This window comes from Geotrypetes seraphini, chromosome 4, assembly GCF_902459505.1.
Source record: "Geotrypetes seraphini chromosome 4, aGeoSer1.1, whole genome shotgun sequence".
In the NCBI taxonomy this organism is placed as follows: domain Eukaryota; kingdom Metazoa; phylum Chordata; class Amphibia; order Gymnophiona; family Dermophiidae; genus Geotrypetes; species Geotrypetes seraphini.
Window position 1 is genome coordinate 251772075 of NC_047087.1, and position 14981 is coordinate 251787055.

General features: G+C 41.2%; 1 protein-coding gene across 6 annotated transcripts in view; it reads left to right on the forward strand.

Annotated features, from left to right (window-relative positions):
- PCDH15 (protocadherin related 15) overlaps window positions 1–14981 on the forward strand; it is a 2123136-nt gene that overhangs the window by 1626563 nt on the left and 481592 nt on the right. For all 6 annotated transcript variants that reach the window (XM_033941002.1, XM_033941006.1, XM_033941004.1 and 3 more), the window contains one exon: window positions 9734–9927. In XM_033941002.1, coding sequence (XP_033796893.1) covers window positions 9734–9927 — 194 coding nt within the window. The remainder of the gene's footprint in view (window positions 1–9733; window positions 9928–14981) is intronic.

The following is a 14981-nucleotide window of genomic DNA, read 5'->3' on the forward strand; positions in this document are numbered from 1 at the left end:
GTCACTGATGACACAGTTCCTATGGAATCACAAGGTACCGTGTATAGCTCTAAAGAAGTTGAAATGTGCTAAACATAACGAAGGAGTGAACTTCTCCAGCATGTTTGATTATCATGTTGCTTTTTTAGCTAGACAAGGATCTAAATGGTTAACAGAAACTGCATATTCCAATCCTCCCACTTGGTTACAAATGGAACAAAAAATGTATAACATGAATCGCCTGAGAGTCTGCTCTTTTCTAAAGCCTTCTGACAATCTGCCAGACAACCCTATTCTCAAAGCCACTGCCTCAGCTCTACAAGAAATAGATATGATGGCACCTGTCCAATGGAATACCACCATCCACACCACAATATGGCCTAACCCAATGGTGAAAATACAAGGACAACATATTGAATGGAAATCATGGATTAAAGCTGATATATGATCAATAACACAGTTGTTGAGTGAAAAGCAACTAACCAACTTCGCTACATTAATTACCTCATATGATATTCCTCCATCTCAATTTTACAGTTGGACACAATTATAACATTGCATACAAGCACTTAGGAAAAACCAGTTAATATTGCAGGTTACCCCAACGATTCTAGATTGGAACGCAGTGATAAGCGCAAAGAAGGGAGAAGCATCATCCTGGTATAGATTGCTAAAACAATATAAATTTAAATATCCCAAAGCTTTGTATGATGTATGATCTCATGACTTCTCTTCACAGTTAACTACCAATACCTGGGAGAACATATGGCTTACTGTGTTTGGATCATTGCAAGCTGCATCGATAAAACAACTAGTCCTCTTCCTATACCATAGAGCATATTGAACACCCAATAAACTATCCAAATTTAACCCAAACGTGTCTAATTTATGTTGGTCATGTAACGTAGCTATAGGTACACTAGACCATATGTTGTACCATTGTAGTTTGCTAAACTCATATTGGTTAGATATTTGGACCACTATATGTGATATTTTACCTATTCAAGATCAGCTCAATTATTCTATACTTATAACAGGTGGTTTCACATTAGTACCATCACTTGATAAACACAATACTAAAATGTTGAAATGTTTTTTGCTGATTACACAGAAAATCATCCTATCTCATTGGAAAGATTTCTCCTCTTTACATTATAATGAATGATGGAATACTGTATGCATGTGTGCGAGATATGAAAAATCAATAGCGGAAAAAAAAAACATTCAACCTCTATTTTATTCATTAAAATGTAGTCTAAGGTCCTTGCATATTCTGATAACCCTCTTTATTAATATTTGCAATTGAATTTATTTAAGTGCTGTTCATTCATAATTATAACTGTTACTACTTACTACTTATATTCAATTTCATATTGACCTATATTTTCTGACATACTATTACTCACAACTGACTGTCTTGTAGGAATGTGAAAATGTATTAGTACATTGTTGATGTTCTCTTCTTTTATATTATGCCTTTATTTTTTGTTTATAAAAATTCAATAAATATTATTGAACTGAATATCCAGGTCTCACTGGATATCTACTGGCCACCAGAAATTATGTGGATTCCAATCAAAATTCAGCCTGGATCCAAATAAGAATCTTAGAGGGGAAGTTATCAACATGGGCTGCCATTGGCGGGTTATTTTACCATACTATTTTAACCATACTATTTTAACACAGGTTGCATTTTATGCAGTGAGACCGAGTTATTAATAACCAGGGTTAACAATAAATTAACCCATCTTTTAATGGTAACCAATGTTGATAACTTCCCTCCCCCCCACCTTGGTGCATACTTATCAATATTAAGATGTGCTATTTTCTATTATGACTGTGTCTTCTTCCGTACTCTCTGTATTGACTATATTGTATCATCTCTTACATTTGATGTTCATGTACATGCTGGACCATGTTTCATGTTTTTGGTGACCCACTTTTGGATAACCATTTTTGGTGTTTTCTTGTTTTTCTTTATATTTCAATAAAAGATGAGTGACCATAAGAAAAGATGTACTATTTTAAAACAGGTTCTATTTTATACAATCAGACCTTGTTACTAATAAGTGAAGTTAACCATAAAATAAATGTTTTAACAGTAGCCCACATTAATAACTTTCCCCTTATGCGAGCCCAAGCTGAATAACAGCTAGGACCAGCATAAAAGCAGTCATTTTCTGCCTTTCCCTAATTCTCTCTTGAGAACCACCATTCCTGAATCCCCCAATAGTGGATCATCCACCTAAATCACCCCCTATGAATATGCATCCCTCTTCTTTTTTTCTTTATTAATTTTCAAATTTACATCACTAACAAAAAATTGGAGATTAAACAGAAATTACACAAATATCTTAAACATCAGTTTACAATCCAAAAAGCATTTATACTACTTACGTCCACAATCAACTAAGTAATTATGATCCAAGATTTAGAAAAAAGAAGAGAAAAAAAAATCTCAGTAATACTTAAAGAGCTCAGTTTTGAAAGGACGCATCGAGACCTCCCTCCCAGCCAGTCAAACAGCGAATGTATAGGATTTACACTATAACATTAATTCCATCCATAGCAAATAAAAATTCCTCAAGTTGCCTAGGTTCAAAGAATTGGTACTGTTTACCCTCCAGAACTTTATAACAATTACAAGGAAATCTCAGCACAAAATTAGCAGATATAGCCTGAACCCAAACACGAAGTACCAGCAAGGCTTTATGCCTTTTCTGTGTGTCCCATGCTAAGCCAGGAAAAACTTTATTTTAGATCCTAGAAACTATGGGGTTCATAATCGAAAAAGAAAAAAGTCCAAAAACTGGCCTAAGTCAGCACTTGGACGAACATTTTCCAAATACATCCAAGTGCCGATACTAAAAACGAGTTTTGGACGTATTTCTAAACGACCTAGGCCTTCATAGTGCCGCTGAACGACCAAAGCTAAACGGGGCATTTTGGGAGGAGTGTCAAGGGCGGGAGTTGGGCAGGACATGGGCCGGCTTAGACTTAGTCGTACAGCATGTATAAACGAAAGTTATACAGCCCACGATCAACGGAACTTGGACTTTGTGACTTAGACCATGTAAAACATGGTCTGTCACAAAAACCCACCTAAAGTCACCAGATAAACACTGAAAACACATAAAATAGACCCCACACACTACCACAGTTATCCCCGATCTCCCCAACTCCATAAAAATATTAATTGCACCTTTAAAATTCAGCCTCCAGATCATCATCACCTGGCCACCTGGCATAGGAAAGCCTAATCATCCAGCACAGAGGTGGCATAAGCCGTCTTGGGGGTGGGTTAGGGACTCATGCAAGGAGGACCAATGCCCATAAGCCCCTGTAATCACTGCATTGATACTTAAACATGTGCACTCCCCTATACACCCCCAAAACCCTTTTGTGCTGGCATATAAGTGGCTCCTGCAGCCATTAGGGCTATTAGGGTGGTAGATAAGTGGGTGTAGGGGATTCTAGAGGTGATTTGAGGGGCTCACCATGACCTATAAGGGAGCTGTAGTGAGATGATGATATGGCACCCTTTTTGTGAAGTTCAAAGCAATGTCCTGTAAGGTACCCCACTATTTAGGTGGCATGTCTAGGTGTTCAGTCCATCACTTTGCAGACCCCTCCCACGTCCAACAGGGCTTGTTCTAGGAATTTTTGACTTGGACGAAAAGTTAGATGAAAATGTGGTATAAAGATGGACGATTTAGCGACTTGGACGATCAGATCGGCAGGACGTATAGTTAGACGATTTTCGAAAGAAAAAAAATTTTGGACGTATTTTTCAAAAATGTGTTCTAGACTGTTTTTTACTTTGGAAACTTGCGACTTAGACGGAAACGGACTTAGACGTCCCTTTCGATTATACCCCTCCATGAGTCCAAGTTCCTAAAGGAAAGCTTCAACAATTTATGCAATCAATTTCAAACGCAAGACACCAGCAATGTAGTTCTAGTGGTAATGACCTCCAGAGAGAACATAAGAACATAAGAAGTTGCCTCCGCTGGGTCAGACCCGAGGTCCATCGTGCCCAGCAGTCCGCACCCGCGGCGGCCCATCAGGCCCATGACCTGTAATGTGATCCTTCTCTAATCCCTTTTATCCTTCCATCCATACTCTGTCTAAAACCTATCTCTACCTCTAATTCCCAGAAGTTCTTCTTTTTCAGCTGTCGGCTCCAGATTGCCAAAATACTCTAGATCTGGAGGTGTTGTGCACGGGTAATAGGGGGAAGTGCCGGCATCTTCAAAGTCTCCACAAGATATTTCTTGAACATTTCCACACCTGGAATTAGTGGAGATTCTCAGGGTATTCTAATCACCTTACAATATAATTTTTTTCTTTAATCATTAAGACTTCACTAGACTTCACTGCTTGCACTCTAGACTTTAAAGAGTCCACTCATTGACCATGCTGATTAGCAACCTGTGCTTGAGTCAAGACTGAATGAGAAATATTTTTCACATCCAAAGTATTTTGTTTAATTTATTTTATTAGAGAGGAATTTATGCCATTAATGGCTTCCCATAGTGATTCAAGTGTCACAACAGCAGGACTTGTCATTTCTTGGTCCTCTAAACCAGAAATTCCCAGAGTCTTAGTTTTTAAAAGATTACTCACTGTTTCCTTACCCAAGGTTTTGGAAGCAGCTTGCATCTGAAGATCTTCTTCTTTTGGCGCTAACTCCAAATTCCCAGAGGACTGCTCCCCTTGCTTGCAGGAGGCATTATCCTGCCCGGATTCTGCTGCCAAATGCTGGACCTCTGGCAAACTTTCACCCAGATGAGGAAGTGCTGTCCGTTCCACGGGGCTCAAAGATGCCCCATTCAAACTACTGCCTGAGATAAAAGTTCCAGGCGTAACTGAAGGAGAGGAAGTCACCAGTCCCACTGGAGCTCGGAAAGAGTCGAGAGTCGTCTGTCTCATTCCTGGATTGGAAGGTGCCACGAGAGAAGACTTCCACACTTTTCCTCTCCTCTTCCCCATTGTTTGCTGACAGGGAAATAAGCTATGGCCGCCGATCTGCTCATAAACACCAAGCCCGGCTTGTGCAGCCTTTCAAAGTGGCTTTTCAGTGCGTTCCTTCTATGCTACCTTCCAGCACATCCTACCACCATGACGCCATCTTGGATCTTCCAACATACGTCCCTCTTATGAATCCCCATCACCTACCTACTTGGCTTACTTAAGTTCTCTGATAGTCTAGTTGGGTAAGCTGGGCAGGAGCAAATCCTACTCGCTTCTGCCCCTAGTGGTTTTAACTTTAAATTGGCTGCTGTGAGCTCTTGTGGTAGTCTCACAGTACTACTGCTAGAACTCATGACAACCATTTTTATAGCAGGAGTCATCGGGGTTCACTCTTTCCTAGCCTATTCCACTAGACTACCAGGAGGCCTAAGGTAGGCCTTGGATGGGCTAACATATGAATGGGTGAGGGAGGAGAACTCTGTTCATGGGGGTGGATCTCGAGCTCTGTTATTATGAGGGTTTTGGAGTGAGAACAACTTGTGTGTGGGGGGGTGGGGGTGGGGGGATGAAGTTGGGTTTTGTTGGGGAGAATAGAAGGTGGTTGGGTAATGTTCAGGAAACCTTCTCTTGTTGATGGGGATTCAGGAAGGGGATCAGATTTGGGGGGCCATACCTCCATCTTAAGGCCTGTATCAAGAGACTATGTGAGTACTAACTGATATCCAGTACTGGCACACATATAGTTCAGTGGATGTAGTTAGGACTGTACAAAAAGGAGTCCTATCTTATCTTTTAGCTATGCAGATACAAGCACTGAATACTGATTGTATCTTCATACATTTTAGTTCCTCCCCAGCTCTACTCTTGTAATGGCTCTCTCCTTCCTGGTATCAATATGGTTGGTTACTGCTGATATTCAGCAGCACTGCTTAGTTAAATGTCAGTGAATATCGGTGGACAGCCTATTGATTGCAATTTAATCAGGCAGGAACCTCTCCTGCCTGGATAAATCACTTTGAATATTGAGCCCTTGTAAACACTATGGGATAATATTCAGCCCAAAGTGGTTAGCATTTGTTAAAATGCTAATAACCTGGGGAAAAATTAGTCCTATATATTCAGTGTATGGCCATGTCTGGGCACCAACACTGAATATCTGGGGCTAATTTAAGTGGAGCTAGTCTCTGAAGCTTATGCCAGTCCCAGCTGATATTCAGTCAGGGCCTGCATAAGACATTTATACAGGCCCTGCCTATTCACTGAGATCCACGTTAAAAAAATTACCCATTTGCCTCTAATCCTCCCTCCAATGAGTTCCACAGCCCTCCTCCCAGCCTGCCTCTGACAAAAAAAAGATCATCCTACCCCAACTCAGGATAGGCTCGCCCCTTCTGAGGCTATCTGAAGTGCCTGATGACCATTGAAAAGATGGAGGCAGAAGCAAATCCCATACTTCTTTGACAAAATGGCTGCCACAACCTATACAGACAGCCTCATGTTATTTTGGTTAAACTGCTGGCAAGGCTGATGAGTAGAGGGAGAGGGTTATATGTTGATGGAAATCTCAAAAAGGTGGGCTTTCAGTCTATTTTTGAATAAGGGAAGAGAAGGGGTGTGACAAACAGATTCAGGTAGTCTATTCCAGGCATACTGTGCAGTGAGGTGAAAGGAATGAAATATGGAATTGGCAGTGGAGGAGAAGGGTTCAGATAAAAGTAACTTATCTGGGGAGGCATATAAAGAGAGATACTGAGAGGCTGCAGAATGAACACACTTGTACATATGTATGTAAAAGATTACAAAAAAAATGCATAACATAGAACAATGTATTGGTTCTAGTAAATCATTATTCTAATCTGTTTCAGTATCCTTCTCTTTTGATTCTTTGTTAGTCACTTCCCAGCTCTCATAATGAGTCATTTATCCAAACAATACTTATTTTGTAATTATCTGATTGTGAATAGAATATAAGAACTCAGTATAATAATAAACAATCCCAAGGTTTCCTTTCACACATCATCCCAAAATCATTCATGGTGTTTCCTAAAAGATGAAGCAAACTTAAACGGAATCTTAAAGGAGATCTAGTCCATTTATAATCACATCACATTTTTATATCAGACTGTTGAAATTGTATAACTCTGCAGACTCATAAATAGCAAGTGCATACTTTTCCTGAGGGGATACTGGTGAGTTTTCAAAATGAAAATATAGACGTACGCCTACTTTGAAAATTACCCCAGGGAACTTAGGTGTATATATTTACACTTGCCTTTTGGTATGCATGAATTTCCTTGGGTAATTTAGGTGCATGTGAGCAAGTTTTATATAAAAAAAATGTGAACAAATACAAATCCATTTTTGACTTTGCCACCTTTTGCACTTGGGGGAGAGGGAAATAATTTATAAATAATTTTCCACACTTATAGTATGATTTACTTGTGAAAAATGACAAAAAATTTCCATGGCTAAACACGTACAAGCACAGACCTTGCTCAGTTTAGAAGGAACAATGCTAATGGGGGCTTGTTTTTGGTGCCCATCTTATAGAGGCACATAGGCATGTCAGTTGCATTTTATAAAAGGTCCTTTTTGAACATATCACATAAGAGCCCTTGTATAAAATTATCTCTATACAGGCTATAAGGGCTCATAATTAAAAAATGCCCCAAAAATGTCATGTCAGTACTTGAATGTCCTAATTGCTGGGACGTCCAAGTGCTGATTTTCAAAACCATCTTTCTGGGCATCTTGCAGAGATAGTCATACTATCAGGAATAGCGGTTATGCTAAGAATGCTTCATTTACACAGTCTACCCCAACAGTGAAGAAGACTTTGAAACACGTCGGGAATGACAGGGGAAATGTGTTAACTAAAGATATTCATCATAAAGCTAAGTTAAATTACTTATTTATAAAATGAAATTAAAAAATTAAAGATTTAAAGAAGTAAAATTAGGTGCATGGGACTAGTGAGGATCGCAGCCATACAGTGTTACGTTACACTATTGGCAATTTGAAGACCTTAAGGGGCTCATAATAATAAAAAAAAAGTTTAAAAAGTGGCCTAAATGGCTACTTGGATGATCAAAAAGCCTGATCGTCCAAGTATCCATAATTAAAGCTGGTTTTAGACGTATCTAAAACCAGCTTAGGCCTCCCCCCTACCTCTAAACGCACAGAGAGAAAAGAGGCATTTTTAGAGGAGGGGAAGGGGCGGGCATGAGGTGGGCCGACCTAGATCTAGGTGTGCAGCAGGTATAACCAAAACTTTAGGCAGGTTGCCTAGTTGGCACTTATACGTTTTGACTTAGACCAAGTCAAAACAGGTATAAGTGCCGAAAAGGGGCCGCTGAGCTGATCGTGGCTGCTGCGATCAGCTCAGCGGCCCCAGCAACCTGCCTACCCCCTAGAGCAATGATCGCGGCAGGAGAGATGGCTCATCTCTCCTGCCACGATCCACCCTTCCCCCCCTAAAGATCAGGGCAGGAGGGAGCCCAAGTCCTCCTGCCCAGAAATCCAAAAACCCCCCGGGCTGAATCCATTGGGGCCAGGAGGGATCCCAAGCCCTCCTGGTCCAGCGATCTCCCCCCCTCCCCCCACCACACAATCCGGCCAGGAAGGAGCCCAAGCCCTCCTGGCCCGCAACCCCCTCTAACCCCCACCCCCCACTATAATACGGGCAGGAGGGATCCCAGGCCCTCCTGCCCTCAACGCAACCCCCCCCCAACGACCGCCCCTCTGAACCCCCGATCGGCCCCCCTGCTGACCTGCAAACCCCCTGCTGACCCCATGACCCCCTACCCCACCCCCCTTCCCTGTACCTCAAAAAATGTTGGCTGGACAGACGGGTGCCAAGCCCGCCCGTCCGGCAGGCCTGCGCACAAGAATGGGTCCAGATTGGCCCAGGCAGCTCAAACCCCACCCACAGGTGGGGCCTGAGGCACCTGGGCCAACCAGAATAGGCCCAGGAGCCTTAGGGTTCTCCTGTGGGTGGGGCCTTAAGCACATGGGCCGGGGCTTGGTCTCCCTCTTGCCCCGATGTCGTCGGGGGGGGGGGGAAGGTGGATTCTGTAACCAGTGTTGTGTTTGACAGACACCGGTTACAGAATCCAGCTTTTAGACGAAGGACTGGCTCCTCCTTCGCCTAAAAGCCCTTGTTTTGGACGTTTGGGGCTTAGGCTTTTTTTAGGTTGATTATATGGTATAAGTTTAGACGTAGTGGTGGTCTGGGCATTTAAACAGCTGAATGTAGAGGCAGGCCACTATAAAAAAAAACCCTCCTTTTGGACGTTTTTTTTTATAATGGACATTTTCCCTATTTCTACTTTCAAAAGGGGACTTAGACGTTTTTTTTTTATTATTATGCCCCTCACGTACTTTAAATATTACAGTATAGGTAACAGCTCACACTTAATAGTGTGGAAATCATTGAGATTACATATATTTCAAGAAGTGCAATTTCAAGGTTTGTTGAATAACAAGAGAGACATCAAGTTCTTTGTCTGATATCTGTTTTGTTCAGTTTTATATTACATTATCCCTATAATCAATGTTCTTTTTTTGATGAATCCTTTGTTTCTTAGATTTTAAAATGTACACCTATGCACATGAAAACAATAAAAAATGGGAACATATAATCAATACATGCATTTCAAATCATATGCTGATAGATCAGAAAGCATATCAAATATACATAGAAGTTTTGTTCATGAAAGTAACTTCAATTTGATAAAAGGTTTATGTCTCAAGAGGATTTTGTTTTGCTTTTCAATTCCAGCTCACTGCAGTCGACGCAGATGAAGGACTAAATGGGCAGATCACTTATGAAATTCTGGCTGGGGCTCAGGGGAACTTTCTCATCAACAACAGAACAGGGCTTATCACCATTGCTCCAGGTGTCACATTATCAGTAGGGCAGTCTTATGCACTGACTATCAAAGCATCTGACAATGCTCCACAGGCACAAAGAAGGTAATTTATGTCATAATAAATGCATATGATTTTGAACAGGTTCATTCTAGCAATTAGATCAAGATGGTGCAAAAAGCCAATTTATTCTGTAAACAAGAAATGTCATATAGAAATGTATGATTTATTTTATATTTTGAAGACTGTATGAATTGGTCAATTCCAATGAAATGTACAGTACATCCAGCTATAACTAACTCATAATTGGGAAAGTAGGACAATCCAGAATTATTTCAAACACTCACTCCTTCACATAATCCAAACATAACTGTTTATAACTGAATATTAACACATACCTGAGGAAAAACTAAAGAGGAGAGGCTTTGAGGCCACTGCATGTAACTTGTGAGAATGGTTTGTCACATCACAACCCCTCCGAGAGAGAAAACTTGGAGTTTGAAAATTGCCACATTAAAAAAAATGTTAAAAAAATAAATTGAACTAAAAAAAAAAGAAGAAAAGTTCTGTGAAGGTGAGGGGAAGGGAGGGAGATGGTCCAATTAGGAGAAGAGGTTAAACAGTGCTTCAGTTTTATTGTATGGAGAGAGAGGGGGGCAGAAGCTGGAAGGAAGTGGAGAGGAGAGGGGGAAGCAGATGCTGAATGGAAGTGGAGAGAGAGTGGGAACAGGTGATGCCTGTGTGGGGAGTTTGTAAGCTGCCTAGGTCCTTGGATGGTACAGGCAGGATAATATGTCAATAAATAATAATAACAGATGATGGAAAGAAGTGAGGAGGAGAGAGAGGTGAGCAGCCAATGGGAAAGGAGAGAGAGGGCACATACTGAATGGAAGGAGGGGATAAAGAAAAAAGGTCACATGCTGGATTGAGATAAGAGGATAGAGCTAGTGAGATACTAGAAGGGGTGAGGGAAATTGAGGACTGGATATTAAGAAAGAATTTAATCTAGACAGAGGCAGAAAATAAATTGAGAAGGAAGACCAGAGAAGAAAAGGAAGAGGAGAGGAGAGAGAGATGACAGAGCATGGGGGTGGGGGGTAGGAGACAGATACCAGATCTGAGGGGAAGAAAGGAGGAGAGAGAGATACTAAAATCCAGGGGAGGGAGGTAGACAGAGATGCCAGACTATGGGGGGAGAGGAGGGAAGAAGATGGATGCTAGACTAATGGGGGGAGGAAGAGAGAGATGGATGGGAGAGGCAGACAGTTTCTGGAAGAGGCATTGAAAAAAAGCAGATGCCATATGAAAGATGCAGAGAGAAGGTCAGGACAGGATACTGTAACAGCAGTATATTTTACTTGCTTGAAGAAAGAGGTTTTGACCTCTGAAAGTTAATTGAGAAATATATTAGTCCAATAAAATAACATTATCTTATTTTCCATTTTTTTGTTTTTGTTATTTTGTAAAGTGATTTGTTGTTTTTCTCTCTTCAAATTTACATCTGTTATTTTTATATTTTGTACAATATTAGGAGACATGCATCACTGTTTCTGTGGTGTTACAGAGTCTGGCTTCTTGGTGGTTCAATTTAACTATTTTTAGTATGTGATTACTTATTATAAACCGGGCAAGGGTGTCTCTGTGTTTTATGTGTATGAAAGACATGGTTTTCTGTTAGCATTATCTGTGCAGGATCGATCTGTACTAATCTGTCTTGTTTTGTTTTACATTGGGTATATTGATGTTCTAGTACTTGCTGCAGTGTGTAAAATGTTGCCTTTTCCTTGGTATACTCTTATTGTGCACTAAATTTTCTTCCTATACCATTATTCATATTCTATATATAGGTGAGTACACCTGAACTAGATGAAGAAAACAAGCACTCCATTTTTATACCTATAGTCCAGGGGTGTCAAAGTCCCTCCTCGAGGGCCCCAATCCAGTTGAGTTTTCAGGATTTCCCCAATGAATATGCATGAGATCTATTAGCATACAATGAAAGCAGTGCATGCAAATAGATCTCATGCATATTCATTAGGGATATCTTGAAAATCCAACTGGCTGGGGGTCCCCCAGGACAGGTTTAAGAACTACTGTCTTAAACCATTAAGAGAAGGATAATCTCTCAGGTAAATATCTTACTTAGATTTTAAAAATTAAACAAGAAAGCGGTTTACATATTATATACAGGTACTTATTTTATACCTGGGGCAATAGAGGGTTAAATGAGTTGTCCAGAGTAACAAGGAGCTGTAGTGGGAATTGAATCCAGTTCCCCAGGTCCTCAGGCTGCTGCATTAAGACTAGGCTACTCCTCCATTTAGTTGGAGGAAATGAGATGATGATCTTTTTTCAGTTATTAATACAGTAAAACCTTGGATTGCAAGTAACTTGGTTTGCAAGTGTTTTGCAAGACAAGCAAAACATTTTATTAAATGTTAACTTGATATACAACAATAAATAGAGAAAACCTAATGGTAACCTATCAATTAAATATAATTTGCAAAAACCATTAGTATAAACCAAAATGACACTGAAGGTACTTATTTAACTTCGAACTTCACGGTATAGCGGTATATAAGAAATAAATTATTATTATTTTTTTTATTCTTTATCTTGTTTCTTTTATCCTATAAGCAGGGACAAGCCTCAGATTATGGAGTTTTACCCATTCAGGTCTTTCAAAGAGAAGGACAATTTTTCTTCTCTTACTCCTATTAACCTCACTGGCTTGAACCCATCCTCCCTATCTTAATCTTAACATTAATCTTTTATTTCTTCAATCTTTAAATTAATTACTGCTAAAATACCTAACTGAATTATTATTGCCTTCTAATCTTATTACATTCTAATACACTCAATATTTTAAATAATTCTAAATTCATAAAGGGTTAATAATTCATCAACATTCAAGACCAGTTAAACCTCACAGTACATTTTGGAAAACTCAGAACCGACAAAAGTGTACTAGTGTAAAATGTGCTTGTGCTTTAAAGTGCCCTGAACCGGCAAGAATTGTTGCTAACAAGACTTTTCCCTGACGCAGCGAGGATGTAATTTGACCCCGGAAAACGTAGGCCACGTTGGATTGAGAGTAGTAAGCAACGGTCCTGGTTCTAAAAGAGCACAAGAGCAAAAGCTAAAGCTAAGTACTTTTGATTTTTTTTAAAAGCCTTTGGAAATCAATTTTGGGACATATCCTATATAATAAAAGGCTAGCCGCGCATGCGCACTCCTATTTGCATGCTTCCATGATCAGTAGGTCTGCGGTCGCAGGAGTGCGCATGCCCGCTAATACGTCACCAGCTGCCGGTCGCTTCCACAAGCCGGGACCGCAGCCAGACGCCGATCTCCGTTCCTCCAGCAGGGGGGGAGTGTCTGGGAGGAGAGGGATCGCGGCCACTCGGCGCCCCCACCGAGGAGCCCAGCAACTTTCCGCTGCCCGGGACCCGAGTCCTTTGCCGCCCCCCCTTCCCTTCCCTTCCCTTCCCGCGGGCCCGACTACAAACCTGATGATTTAAGCAGTGTGTGCAGCAGTCTTCACACGCTGCTTCCCCTTCTACTGCCCTGATTTGCTCTGCCGCATCTCTGATGATGTCATCAGGGACGTGCCAGAGTAGGACCCGAAGCAGCGTGTGAAGACTGCTGCACACGCTGTTTAAATCACCAGGTTTGTAGTTGGGCCCGTGGGAAGGGAAGGGGGGGCAGCAAAGGACTAGGGACCACGTTTGTAGTCAGGACTGCAGGAAGGGAAAGGGGGTAGAGGAAACGCTAATACTGCTGCACAGGGAACTGGTGTGGGGGGAGGGAAATGGAGGGGAGGGAATGCTGCTTTGGACAGACAGACAGAGGGAGGAAGGGAGACAGAAAGAAAAGAAGAAAGACACAGGGGCAGGTGCACAGGAAACTGGTGTGGGGGGAGGGAAATGGAGGGGGAGGGAATGCTGCTTCGGACAGACAAACAGAGGGAGGAAGGGAGACAGAAAGAAAAGAAGAAAGACACAGGGGCTAGATACACAGAAAGACAGACAAAGGGGGACAGAGACAGAGACAGACAGAAAGAAGGACAGCGGGAGTCGCGTCAGGAGGAGTGCGGGATGCGGCAGAGGGAACTTTTCCAATGGGTGCAACTGGGCGGCTGTCGGGAACCTCTGATCAGGGGCAGAGCAAGGTAAGTGTATCATAAGGATAAGAAGGAGGAGGGGGGGGAGAAAAAGGAAGGGACGCCTACTGCTGGACAGGGAGAGAAGGAAAGAGATGCTGATGGATAGGGGGGTGAAGAAAAAGGAACGGAGGCCTAATGTTGGACAGGGGGAGAAGGAAAGAGGTGCTGCTGGACAGGGGGGAGGTAAAACAAAGGGAGAAGGGCTGCTGCTGCATAAGGAGAGCAGTGAAGGGGTGGTGGTGGACACAGGGGAGGTAAAAGGAAGGGAGAATGGACAGGGAGAGCAGGCAAGGGGTGGTGGTGGACAGCCAAGGAAAAAGAAAGACAGAAATACAGAAAGCAGCTAAGGAGAGAGAGAGAGAAAGAAATAAAGACAGACACACACACATATATTCTAGCACCCATTAATGTAACAGGCTATAAGACTAGTTAATAATATTTTAGAATCTGAGATTCCTTTAATTTATGAAGTAGTAATTTGTGATACAATTTTGCATATCAAAGATCCTCTAGACAAATATAAAAGATGTCTTTTTAAAATTATGACAAGTACAGCTATACAATTGATTACAAGGAACTGGAAAAACTGGGATCATCTCACCTTTACATTCTGGTAGGCAAGTCTATGTCTAATCTATAAATATGAGAAAATGAGAGCTGATTTGATAGGGAATATTACATTACATTACATTAGTGATTTATATTCCGCTTGTGCCTTGCGGTTCTAACTTTAAATTAATTTGGGGTCCATTGAAGTCTTTTGTAGCATTATTACAGTTCTTCACTGTCAGTTTAATTTCCATCCTATAAGTTCACATAGAATTTTTCTTTTTTCAACCATCTTTATTTTCTCTTCTTTATTAATTTCCAGGTACTTTAGTTAGATTGTGAGCCTTCGGGACAGTAAGGGAATTTTTTAAGTACCTTCTTACTTCTCATTTATAAACTTAATGTATATTTTCTTCAAACCGCTTAGAACCTAACGGATGTAGCG